We start from the raw sequence: 17,089 nt of genomic DNA, 5'->3' as shown, positions 1-17,089 counted from the left end.
ACTTTCTTTTGAAGTTTTCGAGGATTTTCTTAAAAGTGTATTTTGAAAACAAAAGAAAAAAAGTTAATGTTAGCAAAAACATATCTTAAACACAAATCTAACAACAAAAAAGGATGACCCATGTAATGCAGTAACAGCAATCCCTATTTAGATGGCAAAATGCTTGTAAAATTATTTATATAGTGTTGTTTATTTATCAATATGAGAAATTACACTCATATTAAGAGGGATCAATAACATACATATTGCATGCACAAAATTCATTATCATTTATATGAGTATAGGGCTCCAAATATGGAATTTTCCAAATACGTAATATCAAAGGGTAATATTAAAATTCTTCTGCCAAAATACAGTGATCTTTTCATGTTCTATTGATCAATGAAATACAGTAGAAACATTCAATGATGCATGTATTCCATGATGTATACAATCTATGAGTGTGAAAATATATGCTAAGCCAAATGATACAAGTTCCACTCAAGTTATTGGCACTAAATCATGATTTAATAATCATTAAGTAAAGCCAACCATCAATCTCTAAAGAACTGATAAGATTCAATAAGAAATAATAATTTTTTTGTGCTCAAGGAGTCATGTATAGATCAAGTCAAATAAAGATTCCCAGAGACATTTCAATGCTAGGCCAATTTACGTATGGCCACCACAGGTACTCTATTTACTCCAGATTTCAGCGAAAAATTAGATAACTGATTTGTGGCTAATAAAGAACTATTTTTATTCAATTAGGAGTCAGTTAATTATGAAAACTATAACAATGATCAAATCTGTCTCAGATTTATCTCAGATAATTGTATCTCTTATTAATATTAATTGCTAATCAAATTATTTTAAACAAAACTTACAAAGCTGAGCATCTGCATGAAGAGTTCCTCCTTTAGGATTCATCTTCTGGGTCTGAATTGCAGGAATTGGTTTGTATGATTGACCTGTGGCTCTATACATGGCTTGAACCCATAATATTCTATCTTGTTCATCATCACTGGCAAATATTACTGTGTCCCCTTCTTTAACAGCATTGAAGAACATCCGGCCACCCTGGAGCCCTATGGAGGTGAAAGAGATCATTCATCAAAAGAGACAGTTGGACTGATGAAGTAGGTAAAGGGATGCATATATGATGACCTTTCAGAATCTGTAATGCAAGCCATAATGATCAAAAGGAAGGAGGGAGGAAGAGGAAGGCAGGGGGGGGGAGGAGAGGGAGAGAGAGAGGGAGAGAGAGGGAGACATAGGGAGAGAGATATGGAGAGAGAGACAGGGAGGGAGACAGGGAGAGAGAGGGAGAGAGAGAGGGAAGGAGAGGGAGAAAAGTGAAGGAAGAATATCTGCTGTAGAGGCGGCTGGGGGTGGGAGGAGGGATAATATTGGGGACACTGATGGTGGGATATGTATACTGGTGAAGGGATGGGTGTTGACATTGTTGACTGAAACTTGATCTTTGAAACTTTGTATCTCACTGGGATTCAGTAATAGTAATGATAATAAAGCCAATTTAAATAAAGCCTTTGCTACAAAAGTAGAAAAAAAAGAGAATTGGTAGATTTTAATTTTATGCACTAAATGAACTAATAGAAAAGAATTACGTGGTTATTAACAGCTCAATGCCTTAAATAGATTTTCAGTGAGGACCAAACTCACAATGAAGAATTAAAGGGAAATAATGGCAAACTTTTGAAAGTTTTAAATAGTGAAAGTCCAGGATGTGGAGTGCAGTCTTTAACACATTTCCCCCACCCAACCCCCACAAACAAACATACAGTATAGTTGACTATTTCATACCAGTGAAGAAAATCTTCTCTATCGACAAAACTCTCATTCGACTGGTGGGAGAATTTGCAGAGTTAAAAAGGAAAACTAAAGGCAGACAAGCAGAAATGACACTTGTATGGTGAATCACCTTTCTAAATACCTAGAGATGTGATTTTGCATTTAATTCTACCCAATTAGGGATTCTGAGTGCATATTTAGATTTTAAATACCTCCATATTCATTTATATTTATCAGCATATTTATTAATGAAATATTTAATCCCTTAATACATATGAGTATATGTTTCTTAATGAGTAATACTCTTGGCGTAGGCCAAAGTGAGAGTCCAGCGGATTACCTTGCACGTGGCTAAGCCCAGTTCAACCCCTGGCGGCCCATATGGTTCCCTTAACTATCAGAATTGAACTCAGAGCACAGAACCAGAAGTAATCCCCGAGCAAGCCGGGTATGCCAAAACCAAAAAACAATTAATAATCTTGGTGTATGAATTTCAACTTACATTTAGTTACCACCTCACCAACTTTAGATAGCAGTATTGAGTCCATTACTAACAGGAAGGAACAAGGAAAGTACAAGAAAGTGCCATTGGAGAGAAAATTTATGGACTACAATAGAATAACTCATTTTGCCCTTTCTGTCCTTTATATCCTGTGGCTCCCATTTTCTGTAAGCTGATATTTCTCATATGAAATTTTTTATTAAACTAAGTTCACAAATGACCCTAGTACTAATACAGGATGAAATATGGCAAAAATGGCACAATCATCAAAGACATAAAATATGAATCTCATAAAATCTTGTTGAGGATTGTAAATTCAATATATGCCATAGTCACTGAATTAAAACCTGTAATAAAAGACACAAGTCGTTTGATAGATATGCACATATATCTTAACAGCAGGGGCAAAGATTTTTAATTTAGAATTACCTGGGTGGGGATCTGTGTAATCCACAGTGTAGCCTTCAAGTTGCATTAGTTCTTGTGGTTCAGATTTTTTTTCTCTATAACTGCACATAGCAAAGGTGTACTGGCTAACCTGCATAAGAAAAAGTTTGTATATTAGTTGCATTAAATTTATCACGGTCACGGTCCTCCCGTTGTTCATCGATTTGCTCGAGTGGGCCAAGTAACGTCTCCTTCGTGAGACTTGTTGTTACTGTGTTTGGCATATTGAATACGTCACGGGTAAATTTATGTTAAATTTTAATTTTTTGCCAAAGAACTCTGCCTCTGATCAGAGTCAATGGCAATTTTGGAATTACAGAGGAACATAATTAACTGCACACACACACAGACCCCTCTTCTCTTCTGGAAGGCAAACTGTATATTTTCTAAATTTCTACCTACATACAAAATTTTTCTTCATTTTTTTTGTTTTTGAGCCACAAGTAATGATGCTCAGGAGTTACTCCAGGCCTTGCACCCAGGAATTACTCTTGACAGTGCTTGGGGGACCCTATAGGATGTCAGGGACCGAATTCAGGGCAATCGCATATAGTCAAGCACCCTACCCACTGTGATGGGGGTACACCTGGCAGTGTTCAGGGCTTACTCCTGGCTCTGTGCTCAGGGATCACCCCTGACAGGGCTCAGGGGACCTTATAGGGTGCCAGAGATCGAACCTGGGTCAGCTGTGTGCAAGTGCCCTAAACACTGAACTACTGCTCCAGTTCCAAGTCTGTTTACTTTCAAACCAGTTTCTTCCAAATATTACAAAACATTTATTTCATTTTTAATATATTTTTTACTTTTACTTTATTTTCTGTTTCTTAGGCAATTTTTTTTACACTGAAGGAGTGCTCTCCATTGTATCTGCTACCACACCTTAGTTTCAGCTACTGTGCACAGTGCTTTCATGTCAAACTTTTGGAGCTTTTCTCTTGTTTCCTACATTGGCTTCCTTTTACACGGTCTTTATTATGTACATTACCTAAAAGGTGAAGATAAATGTGCTACTTTTAAAAAGTTTTACTGCCTCATTGTCATCCAATTTCACTTAAGAAGACCTCATTGAACTCTCATCTGATTTTCACAATAGAGTTTTAACTTCTAAATAGGGTGTAATTTTCTGACTAATTATTTAAAACATAAAAATCAATGTATTTTATTATAGTGAGGGAATCTCTTTCCAAGTATCATTAGTGGCTCTCTACTTTTTAGTTTATCTTTGAATAAAGAATGACTTTGTAAGTCTCATATTTTGACAGTGAAAAGAAAATCTCCTAATTTCCTCCTAGTTTCCCAAGGTATTAACAAAGTTTCAAACAGAAGACCAAGTAGAAATGAGAAATGGTCTCTCTCTCTCTCTCTCTCTCTCTCTCTCTCTCTCTCTCTCTCTCTCTCTCCCTCCCTCCTTCCCTCCCTCCCCACATTAAGGTAAAGGTAAAGGCCCTCCCGTTGATCGTCGATTTGCTTGAGCGGGCCCAGTAACGTCTCCATTGGAGACTTTGTTGTTACTGTGTCTGGCATATCGAATACTCTCGGTAGCTTGCCGGGCTCTCCGAGAGGGGCGGAGGAATCGAACTCGGGTCGGCCATGTTGGCCGCGTGTAAGGCGAACGCCCTACCGCTGTGCTATCGCTCCAGCCCGGCAAGCTACCGAGAGTATTCGATATGCCAGACACAGTAACAACAAACCCTCCCCACATTAGATTTTCATTTTCTAACAGGCATTTGGCTATTTAAATGAGATTCCTCCCTATTTGAAATTATACAGTTCTCTATGAAGAGGGAAAACACGATTTCCACAGCATTTTTTTTTACCTTTATTTTTTAGTTCTGCTCTCATCCTAAAGTGAAAAGGTCTACTTTGTATATAAAATAGTGATTGGTTTTGCTTTGCTTACAACATGCAGAATGGTAAGGGGTGTTAGTTCTATGTGCACACAATTTTGCATTTTCTTTCATGTTCTTAGTATTATTTTATCTTCTCTTTAATTTATTCATCAAACAGTCATTCAACAAACACTAAGCCTCTGATTTTTAGTATGTTTTTCTAGTTCTCGAGGATACCATAATGCTTCCATGGAGGGAAAAACAAAACAAAAAAACTAGTTCAAAAAATATTCTCATACAATGTGAATGGAAAAGATGAAAATTGCAAATAAACATAAATAGTGTATGCATGTCTGTGTGTGTGCGTGTGTATGTGTGTGTTTGTGAGTGAGAGAGAGAGAGAGATAGAGAGAGATACATAAAATCCATGGGCATGAAAGTGTTTTGAAAAAAAATGCAGAGAAAAAGAGAACAAAATTGACAGAGGTATTTTCAAGAGTATGGTCAGAGAAGGGCTCTCTGAAGATAATCGTATTAAGGCATTTCAGTCAGATGTGAAGGAGGATACGCAACACTCTCATTCCCCACCCCTCACTCCCCACTTATGCATCCTTATTCTTTCCAATGTATCTGTGAAAAGACCTTGGGAAATCATTGTAATGTTTATCTTCTATACCTCAGTTTGATTTCCAGTTGAATAAAAAACAACACTAATGTAAATTTATAGGGGTTTGAGAGAATTAGAGAGAGTTTATGTAGAGCAAGGAGTACAAAGCTTTCTTGTTTGTCAGTGACCTGTGGTCAAGGAACTGGCATCCTTCTCTCTTTTTGTGTATTTCGAGAATCATTTCATTTTAGTTACAGAGGCAGTTTGTGGCTGGAACACAAATCAGATACCTGCCTTAGGAACTGACTGATTTAGGTGCCATGGTATGTCCCCAGATGATTAAGCCTGCGGACCTGCCACACTCAGGCTTGGATATTCTGTCTCCCAGCATCCTTATTTCACTTTTTCTCCACACTTCGGTGGATTGCTCCTTACCATGAAGAACTTACTATTATGTTACTGAAGATATTTGTTGAATGATACAGAAAAGAGCAAAAAAAAACGACTAGAAAGAGAAAAAAAATAGTTTATTTCTACCTATAACTTGAGGTGTGATAACCTCGATTTCCTCAACATGTCTTTAATGTATATTTACAAATTACTGTTTTCCTAAACAAATATTAAGCATTATTATGTTCATGGTACCACTCATCAAAAAATCCAGACCTGATACGTATAACGTGCTTAAAATGATAAAGATATACATGTCATGTAAGATCTACCTTTAAAAATTAGCTATCAAAATAGGTTTTTCCTTGTGCAATGTATGATGCTTAAAATGATGATTTCTTTTCTCCAGATAACTCAAAGTATAGGTTCAGTGGCTGTTTGATTTTTCAAATACTCTATTTTGAGTTAACTTTAAGTAAGACAATTACGTCTTAACAAGCTGGCCATGCAATGAATTTTAAGTTTCAATTTTAGTATCCTGAAAGATACTTAAAAACAAGGAAACAAAATTACCTCCAACACTGGAGGAATCATGTAACTCTTTCCCTCATGGTCATTTGAATGACCAAGTATTAAGGGCTTGGTTTATTTTACTTTGTACTTCAATTTTGTTCATTTTACTATGGCAGAAAAGCACCCAACAGACCCAGAGAGTGCCACAGATAATTGAGCCTGGAGATTTAATGAGGAGTACAGATGGAAGAGTAATAAAATACCAACGAACAACAAAGCTGTCACTGACTATTAGGAAATCTGACCCCGCAGACAACTGCAAATACTGCAGTTTGGCTCTCAAATTCATTTGTTCCTAGATTAACTACCTAGGAATACCATCCTGTAGACACAGTGACTCCTGGTTCTATTTCCATAAAATGAGGCTGCAGCTTATGGTGCTTTTTATTCCACTAGTTTCCCCCCAGAGCAATCACTGTTATCTGCCCCTTTGCAAGGTCATACTCAATCACATTCCTGAGGCAAACCCTCTCATGAACCTGTTGTAGACTGTAGTGAAAGATTCAAAGAAATCCTTCTGAGAGTAACACCTCAAAACTACTGGCTTGCTCATCAGTGTAGAGAGGAAGAGATCTGTGGAAAAAAGAACTGTCAGTATCTTTTGGCACTGAGAGTTAAAATAGGATGCTGAAAGCTATGGGATGAAGACCAAGGGTTCACTGACCTTGATCACTGCTCTTCCAGCTGGAGGCAGTCTTGCAGCCTTTACTCTGCCACCACCACATGCCAGGGAATTTGATAGAAACAAATAGGTGGTCTGCCCCATTCTGAGCTAGTATTTGCTTTCACTTGCCATGCTTACTTGTAAATTGCTAAACCAAGCTTACAGGCTATATTGCAACTAAAAGTCTTTTTCAGTGGAAAAAGAGTAATGGATGTTTCACATGGATAACCTGATTTATTCTTAATGACTATGTTAACAATGGATTTGGTGAGGATGATGGGATAGAAACAAACTTTCAACTGAAGACACCAGAAAATATGTTGATATCACCACCTTAAGCCTTACACGGGATCTGCATCTGGTATGGAACACACCCATTTTGTTCTCAATTGCCAACCTGTTCAACACCAGTCTGTGTCCACTCTTGTCAGGGCTACCTTTGAGTTTTAAAGAGACCTCAGAATTCAGGTTTGCATGTTGTATTCCTACCGCAGGGATCATGTTAACAGCTAGCTGGCAGCTTAGCAACTGCCACCATCTAATTTCAGTAAAGATTAAGGTTTAAAAAATCCTTAGCAGGAAACTTTCTTTGCAGAGGCCAAAGGTGCTGCTAGAGTTATTTTTTGAAAAAAAAAAATCCTAGAGCTAAATTGAATCAAGAAACATGAATATATCTTCGAGATCCTGATGAATTTGAAGGGACTATGGACTCATTAACTGTCTGAATAAATGGTATAAAAATTTATCCATCAGTATATAAATTATATAAAGTATATATAATTATTAATTATATAAACACATGAATTATATAAATTATATAAAAGAATCTTTTTGTCAATAAGAGTTAAATATGATGCTAAAAGATAAGAGATGGAGACAAAGGGTTCATTCACCTTGATCACGGTTCTTCCAGCTGGAAGTATATAAATATAAATTATATAAATCAGCATATATTAGAGAAAGTCTTTTTAAAACAATGCTCAGTTATTTGTATATATGCATTTGCATTGCCACTGTTTATGCAGTTTCTACACACAATTGGTTATTGGAAAGTTAAGTCTCAGTTTTCATGGGCATATATTCTAGAAGAGGTAAAGAGGTAACAAGATAATATAGATAGAAAGTTACTTTTGGGTAGAGATAATCAGAAAAACATGGTAAACTAAACAAGACAAGGAGTTGGGGATACGTTAGATGGGTGGACAAAAACGTCCACTGGAGAAACAGACATTTGACTGGGATACCTAAATAGGAATGTAAAATGAACCCCTGGTCATAGAAAATTGAGATTTCTATAGAGGTATTTAGGGATAGCCAAACACCTAAGTGAGAAAATCTCTGTAAATTCAATAAAAATACATTATCATAAGAATATTACATAACCCCCATATTATTTGAGATGGGCTGGAGCCATAGTGCAGCGATAGGGTGTTTGCCTTGCATGTGGCCGACCCGGCCAACCCTGGTTAGATTCCTCCACCCCTCTTGGAGAACCTGACAAACTACTGAGAGAATCTCGCCCGCACGGCTAAGCCTGGCAAGCTACCCGCGATGTATTTTATATGCCAAACACAAGTCTCACAATGGAGACGTTACTGGACACGCTCGAGCAAATTGATGAACAATGGGAGTGCCACAGTGCTATTATTTGAGATACCTTTGGAGTGGGGCACTGGTAACTTGGAGATCTCTTAACTTCATCTATGTAAAAATATAGGTGTGGAACAGTTCATGAGTAGACGTTTCTCTAAGAAGGTAGGACTCATCAAAGAGGGAGCTTGGGGACCAGTACTTTCTCAAGGTAAGTGGTTATTCTAAGTGTAATGGGAAACATTCAAATGAATAAAACAGTCAACTTACAAAACCTGAGTAATACTTTGAATGGATGACTCCAATGTGGAAAAAAAAAAGATTGCAAGGAGAATGACAATGCCAAAGTTTTCTTTTTCACTTTCTCTGAGAAAAATGAGGATACTATTGTAGGAGTTCATGTGAAAATGACAGTCATTGCAGAAACGACAGTGATAGCAGTGGAGAAAATGGGATGTAAGCAGGGTATTGTTTTGTTTGAAGGATAGTGTTTTTTGATTCACTCAGGGATAAGGAAAAAAGAGGAATCAAAGACACATACCTAGGTCTTGGTTCAAACATACTATTTTTCAATTTTATTACACATATGGAGATTTGAGAAAAACCCTTATTAACACATATCTAGTCTTTACTTTATGGAGGGCACACTATGTACATGTGTGTATATATGTGTTCAGATGTTCATACACACATATGTATATATATGTGTGTGTGTGCACGTGAATACAGTCATATACATTTTAAATGGAGTTTTATAGAATTTCTTTAACTTCATAGAATGTAATTATTATTTATAGATTCTTAATTTTTTTTTCTTTTTGGGTCATACCTGGCAATATACAGGGGTTACTCCTGGATCTGCACTCAGGAACCGGGTATGCCACGTGCAAGGCACATGCCCTACCTGCTGTGCTATTGCTCCAGCCCAAGATTCTTAATTCTTTAATACAGAACTGAGCTATAAAATAAGGAAATCAGTAATTTCCTTGCAAGCTAGACAAGAAAATAATCATGACAAAAATTTTAAGGGGACACAGATACATGTTTTTTTAAAAAGGAAATTTTGCATGGGGATTACTGTGTGCTACATGGGACATTCTCCACAAACCTCTGATCCTGGTACATTGTCTCTCATGTAATCGTTTTAGTTATTGATCCTTTAATATATTTTGAAGAGATAAATGTGTAATGTATTTAGGTTATCCAGTTATGCCTAGAACTAAATTCCATAGTAAATTGTATAAACTAATATGTCCATTACCTTTTTTGATTTTGCTATAGAAAATGAGAAACAGAGAGAAGACTTAGAGTACAGTCTTGCAAGGATATGGCTATGAGTTCAAATTCCTGGTGTTCCACACGTGGCAAGCATGAGCCTGATGATCAAGTGTGTAAGTACCGCATATGAAAAGATGTGCAGGTGCCATGGTCAGGAAGTGGGACCCCTGCTGAGCCTGTGGGTGACCACTGCAGTGACCCTGGGAAGGCCCACCACCACAGCTGGAGTTCAATTAAAAGTCTGATTCCTGTCAAGCAAATGTGAAAACTGGCACAAGTAAAGGGAGTGCAAAAAGAGTACAAACCTTGGTGAGCATAGAGAGCTAATGTGTGAACCCTGATTTGCACCAGTTAAATATGTGTTGGTACCACAAGCAACTGCCTTACCTGCTTACCAAAGGCAAGCTCTTTATCTGCTGTTCTATTGCTCCAGCTGCTAAATTTTTGTTTCTGTTTTTTAGAAGAATAAAATAAGGCTAGCTCTACTGTTTGACTACATGCTTTACAGGCAGGAGTCCTGGCTGTGACCATTGCCACCAGGTGGATGCCTCAAATAAACCATGGTGCTTAAAAGAGGGGGACAAAAGATAGAAAAAGGTGCCTTAAACTGGACAGTTGTGTGCAAAATAATGGGCTCAGACCTCTATTCCTAACACTAGCCACAAAAGCCAGATCGAAATGGATTAAAGACCTCAAGATCAAACCAGAATCCATAAGGTACACTGAAAAGGAGTCAGTGTACACCCCCAATATTGAAGCTAAAGGTATCCTCAAAGATTAAAGGCCACTGAACAAGCAAGTGGATGCAAAGATAAACAAATGGGACTATCTTAAACTAAGAAGCTTCCGCACCTCAAAAGAAACAGTGAAAGGGGATAGGGTATGGGAAAGGATATTCCCCAATACCCTTCTGAAAAGGGATTAATATTAAATATATACAAGGCACTGGTTGAACTCTACAAGAAAAAAAACATCCAATCCCATAAGAAAATGGGTGATGACATGAACAGAAACTTTCTCAAAGAAGAAATTTGAAAGGCCAAAAGGCACATGAAAATAATGCTCTTCATCACTAATCATCAGGGAGATGCAGATCAAAACAACAATGAGATATCATCTCACACCACAAAGACTGGCACACATCCAAAAGAACAAAAGCAACCGGTGTTGATGTGACTGTGGAGAGAAAGGAACTCTCCTTCACTGCTGGTGCGAATGCCGACTTATTCAGCCTTTTTAGAAAACAATATGGACGTTTCTCAAAAAACTAGAAATTGAGCTCTCATTTGAGTTAGCCATACCACTTCTGGGAATATATCCTGGAGGCCCAAAAACACACAGCACAAATACCATCTGCACTCCTATGTTCATTGCAGCACTATTTACCATAGCCAGAATCTGGAAAGAACCTGAGTGTCCAAGAATAGACGAATGGATAAAGAAAGAATGGAACAGGCACACAATGAAATACTATGCAGCTGTCAGGAAAAAATGAAGTCATGAAATTTGCCTATAAATGGATGGACATGGAGAATTTAATGCTGAGTAAAATGAGTCAGAAGGAAAGGGCTAGTTATAGAATGAATACATTCATCTACAGCATATAAAGAAAAAATAGTAGAAGACTAATATCCATGGCCAGGGAAAACAGGTTAGGAGGACTGGACAATTTGTGGAAATAACCACAAATGTGTGTGGGGCTGAAAGTAGTAAGACAGAGAAGAGACCGCTATGACAATAATAGCTGAGAGTGAACATGCTGGACAAGATCTGAGGGTTAAAAGTATGTAAGGCATATTATTGACAGACAGACAGACAGACAGAGGGGGTCTGACAGACAGAGGGGGTGTTGGGAGCGAACCATAAAAGTAATCATAGGTCAACTTATTAAGAGATTATATACTATAAGTTAGATTTCTTATTTAAGATTTTGCAATAGATGCTCTGTTTCATCGCAGTACACACACACAACATACACATGCACAATGGAATATTATGCAGGAATAAGAAAGAACAAAATCTTATAATTTGTAAAAACATGGATGGAACTAGAGGATATCATGCTGAGTGAAGTCATAAAGAAAGCAATATATACAGAATGATCTCTCTCAGATGTGGGGCATTAAGATACATGGGAAGATGTGAAAAATGTCCAAGGCAGCATGATGAGTTATCTGATTCGCATAACTGAGTGATGAGAGTGAGCCTTGGGAGGGAGGGGTCTTAGGACAGTTGGGGGAGAAAGATGATGTACTGCTGATAGATAGATGTGGTGTTGGAATTAACTGCATGGTAAGAAATTAATTAAAGCATCATAAATCACAGAATCTCAATAGAAATGTAAAAATATGTTAAAAAATCATCATTACCTCAATGAGTTATCTAAAGTTTTAAGATCTCACTTCATAATACAGATAACCATGTCTTTTGGCCTGTAAAAATTTCATTTTATGAATGCTCCTATACACAAAGATTGACTATATGATATCTATATAGTAACTCCAGCATTGCTGTTATTAAACAAAAGAAATTCAATGTCCTAGAACAAGATTTATTACATAAATTATGTTCTCTATTCTATAGACTACAACCACTAAATTAAAAGAACAAAGTGGACTTTTCACTACTGATATGACATCTAGTCACAAATCCTTAAAGACAAAATACTCACAGAACAAAATTATGTAAAATGATTCTATATTGGATGTGTAAGGCATAACACTGACAAAAGTTTAGAAGGGCATTAACAGCAACGGATTTTTTATTACTTTGTGAAAGAAGAAAGAAAGAAGGTGACAATATTTCTGAGTGGTGCTGAAGGGGACCTTTTACTTTCTACCTTAAATAATGCTGTATGTTTTAAATTTTATTCTACACTGAGCATGTCATGGGGTTGTACATCTTAAATCCACTTAAACCAGTATAGAGTGCTGTATCCCATGACTTTTGGGATCTGACAGGACTACATTTGTTCGCTTGACATTACTATACTCAATGTCAGCTGGTATGCCGTAGACCATAAAATTTCATGCAGGAGTTGCAATCTCAGAACATCTGACTGGAGCTCACTGCAGCGGATGTCTATGTGTGCTGAATATTTCAGAGATCACCAGCTACAGCAGCCACTCCTGCAGGTTTAAAGCAGAGGTTTTGAATATTGGTTTAACAACATAGTCTAAGGGGCAAGTGGGCAACTTTGTATCTCTAGCTCTGAATCTACTACAATGTCATCACCACTGAGAGTCCAGTTTCCAGGCACCACCATCCAATTCAAGTGCATGCTTACATATCTCCTGAGCGGAGTGTTTCTTGTATGTTTGCAGCCTGTACAGATCACTCAGTGGCATGGCTGACTGTTTACATCCTGTGCCAAGTCAGCTGATGTGTAATTAACATTATGTCTTGATAGCCTGCTGTTGTTTGCAGCAACTTCAAGTCATGATTCTGACACATCGACAACAAGCAGTGAACAGTTTGATACAGGGCCAAAACAACATGGATGTCTACTTCAGTTTCCAGCAATGTCATTCAGTAAATGGCCTCTGTGAGCACAGGACTCTTCATGCTATCACTCCCTATCCATTTCTGTTGCTACACTGTCTCAAAAAAAAATTAATGTTCCACAGAGATGCTTCATTTATGCCTTCAGATGGACCGGAGAAGTGTGTGTCAATTTAATCATAGCATTAGGACAGAGGAAGAAAGAGCATACATGGTAGAGAGTGCTAGAATTGGATTTGATTGCTTGACTCTACTACTTAAAACAATTGGACATGTTTCTGGATGCACTACGTGACATTTAATATGTCAATTTTATCCCCAATTTTATTTGGGGATGTTCACAACTACCCTCAAGTACACCCTGGACATTGAGGAGAAAGAAAAAGACAAAGTGTTAAAAGTTATTTACATGCATATCTGTCACTATATAGTTGCTTAAAACAATAGATTATTTTTTAAAATATTTATATTAGTAGGTGAATGCTTTAGTAATTTTTGGTTTACCTAAAAGAATATAATAGCTGTGAATATATAGTTACTGAATGGCATGAGGACAATAAAGAATTAAAATCTAATCACTTTTGGCTAGGTCAAAAATAAATCTCCAAAATATAAAATGATACTATTAATGACATAAAATAGAAGTGTTCTAAATTCTTTGCAACAATGGTACCATTCCAAAAAAAATGTGAGATTAAACACCACCCACCAGAGAAATGAATAAGGAACAGACACAGCTCTATTTCTGGTAAGACTAAATTTGACTCTGATTTGGATTTCACGGAGCAGAATCACTGTTCTTTCAATTTATTTGAATCAAATCTTACCTTTGTTAAAGGAACTATAAATTGTCCACTCTTGAAAATCTATTCTAATTTTCGAACAAAACAGGCTTCAGAATCAGAATAGGTGCCTAAATGAATCTGATTTAAAAGCTAAATACAGAACCAACATTAATAAATAATTTTCCTATTTCCAACTTGATTTAAGTGTGAGTCCACAGCCTTTTCATCTCAGGGGCTCCTCGAGTGCTCACTTGCAACAATGACTTTGCAGCCAGCCAAACCTACCTCTCAATCAATTTTTATGAGTCCAGCTTCTTGGGCTGATGGCTAGATCTCCAGCTATATCAGTCATATAATACACACTCACAAGTGGTGATGAGATTCGCATTATCACCAGAGCACCATTCTGCCGAGGGCAGCGGCAAACACAGCAGGGGTAGACTGTCTTCCAAAGAAAAAAAAACGACTCCTTTTCCTCTCAATAATACAGCCTGCAGGTATGGACCTACAAGCTGTGTGCCGACAGAATGAGATCTCTCTTTCAAAATACTAATAAAAATGTCCAGGTTCCTCCCAATGGGTCGTTCTCATACATATCCATCTCGATTTTAAAGTGTATTCATTCAATTTGTATTCCCATTACATTTGGAATTGAAAGGAGAGTCAGCTGTGTTTAAAAGTTCAACAAGTTGCCCGAGTTCTGACACGTATAGCTCACCATACTCAGACATGGAATTCTCTGTGCGTCTGAGTGATATGCGTCTGTTTATAAAGTGCTTAAATGCTGAAAAAATGACTTCATTTCTCAGTCAGAATAGATGCGAACTCCTTTGAGCATGCTGGTGTTTTTCTGAACTTTTAATTATGGAGTAAATGCATTCACCTATGTGGGCTTAGACCTTTAGAATGTTACATATAATTCTGTTATTAGAAGAACTTAGTAGCTCCTGAATGGCATGATTAAAATTCCTCAGACATATGAATGATACCAAAATACTAAAATTCTTTCTTTTTACTTCAAAACTCCCTTACAAGGTAATGAAGTATACTATATGTGCTTATCCTGTAATTTTGGTTCTTGAGACCATATGCTTGAAAGTAAGGCGAGGACGAAAGGGTTACCTTTATCTGACCAAAAGTATAAGGTCCTCATTTGATCTCTCAAGACTAACCTAATAAAGTGCAATTTTCCCGTTAAAACATTCTTTTAGCTTGCCATTCCTAAACATGATCACTATAATAACAAACATTCCTCAATTCATTCCTTAAGCGATAATGAGTATCATACACTACTACTAATAATCCAAAGAAATGAAAAGTATGTCCTATATATAACATGAAGCAGCTTAATTACTAATTATCAATATGTGGAAGTATCCAAGAATGAATAACAAAATATTATTCAGTGCTAAACAACTGTGTTCTCAATCCATTAAGAAATGGGAAGACTTTAAATTCACATTTAGTAAAAGCTCTTCTGAAAATCACATACTTAATATGTGATGCCAACTATATAACATTTCAGAAAAGGCAAAATTACAAGGACAGTAAAAAGAGCATTGATTTCTAGGCATGTGTGTGTGGAGTGGGGACATGCTGAGCATAAATAATTTCTAGGGCAGGAGCCAGGGATCCAGTAGAGGGTCATAAATGCACCCAACATGGGTTCCATACAGCATCACATGGCAACCTGAGCACTGCAGGCCCAAGCTCAGAACCGCTGACCCTGCTGGCAAGGATATTTCTGAGAATGGCCCTGGGTCTCCTCCAAAAAGTTTTATTTAAGAGCAGTGAAAAAAAAAATATATATATATTTAATTTTATTGAATCACCATGAGATAGTTACAATTTTTCATGTTTGGGTTGCAATCACACAATGATCAAACACCCATCCCTCTACCAGTGTACATTCCCCACCAACAATATTCCCAGTATACCCCCCTTTCCCACCCTCCCCCTGCCTCCATGGCAGACATTATCCCCAATAATCTCTCTGCTTTTGGGATTATGGTTTGCAATACAGACACTGAGAGGTTATCATGTTTGGTCCTTTGTCTACTTTCTGCACACATCTCCCATCCTGACCGGTTCCTCCAGCCATCATTTTCTTAGTGATGCCTTCTCTATTCCAGTTGCCTTCTCCCCTTTGCTCATGAGGCAGGTTTCCAGCTATGGAGCAATCTACCTGTCCCATGTATCTACTATCCTTAGGTGTCAGCCTCATGTTATGTTGTTTTATACTGCACAAATGAGTGCAGTCCTTCTATGTCTGTCCCTCTCTTTCTGACTCATTAGTGAAAATATTTTCATGAAATTATAATTATGGATAGGTCAGTAAAGTAAGTAAAGGCCCTCCCATTATTCATTGATTTGCTCGAGCGGGCCCAGTAACGTCTCCATTGGAGGTTTTGTTGTTACTGTGTTTGGCATATCGAATACATCACGGGTGGCTTGCCAGGCTCTGCCGTGTGAGTAAGATACTCTCGGCAGCTTGCCGGGCTCTCCGAGAGGGGTGGAGGAATCGAACTTGGGTCGGCCATGTTGGCTGCGTGCAAGGCAAACACCCTACTGCTGTGCTATCGCTCCAGCCCCAAAAGTATAATGGATAGGTCATTATTCATTTTTTCCCAAATCCATTTAACTGCACAGCAGCAAGAACAAACCATAATATAAATTATAGACCCCAGATAATTACGAATATGCTAATGTCAGCTCATCCTCAGTAACCAATGCACCATCCTGGTAGTGATGTCAGGAAAAAGGGATGCAAGAGAAAAGCTATGCATATTGTACATGGCACAGAGGGATGTGAAATAATATTTGTGCCACAATATAATGCAATATCATTAATTCACAATTTTGTTGCAAAATGAAAACAAAACACCAAAGCAATAGAATCTAAGAACTGCTCTACCAGAACTGTGCTTACTATGGGAGTGAGAATCGGGGTTGGAAGTGATGTGAGAAAGGATTCTGAGACAATGGTGGTAGGAAATGGACACTATGATGTTGAACTCATGAAACTAGATCATTGACAGTTTGTCATTGACAGTTTGTCATTGACAGAAACTAGATCATTGACAGGATTGTAAAATTGTAACTCACAGTAACTAAAACAAAGAAGAAAAGCAA

The 17,089-nt window shown here is 37.5% G+C and overlaps 1 protein-coding gene across 8 annotated transcripts in view; it reads right to left on the bottom strand.

Moving 5' to 3' along the window:
* CADPS2 (calcium dependent secretion activator 2) overlaps positions 1-17,089 on the bottom strand; it is a 546,904-nt gene that overhangs the window by 160,807 nt on the left and 369,008 nt on the right. For 4 of the 8 annotated variants that reach the window (XM_056118152.1, XM_056118156.1, XM_056118154.1 and 1 more), the window contains exons 10-11: positions 2,723-2,831; positions 858-1,067 (exon numbers count right to left, since the gene is read on the bottom strand). In XM_056118152.1, the coding sequence (XP_055974127.1) occupies positions 858-1,067; positions 2,723-2,831 (319 nt within the window). The remainder of the gene's footprint in view (positions 1-857; positions 1,068-2,722; positions 2,832-17,089) is intronic. The other 4 variants (XM_056118153.1, XM_056118157.1, XM_056118155.1 and 1 more) reach the window with 1 other exon arrangement.

The sequence above is a fragment of the Sorex fumeus genome, unplaced genomic scaffold (genome assembly GCF_029834395.1).
Source record: "Sorex fumeus unplaced genomic scaffold, SorFum_2.1 ptg000037l, whole genome shotgun sequence".
Lineage (NCBI taxonomy): Eukaryota > Metazoa > Chordata > Mammalia > Eulipotyphla > Soricidae > Sorex > Sorex fumeus.
This window is presented reverse-complemented; position numbering and strand designations above follow the sequence as displayed.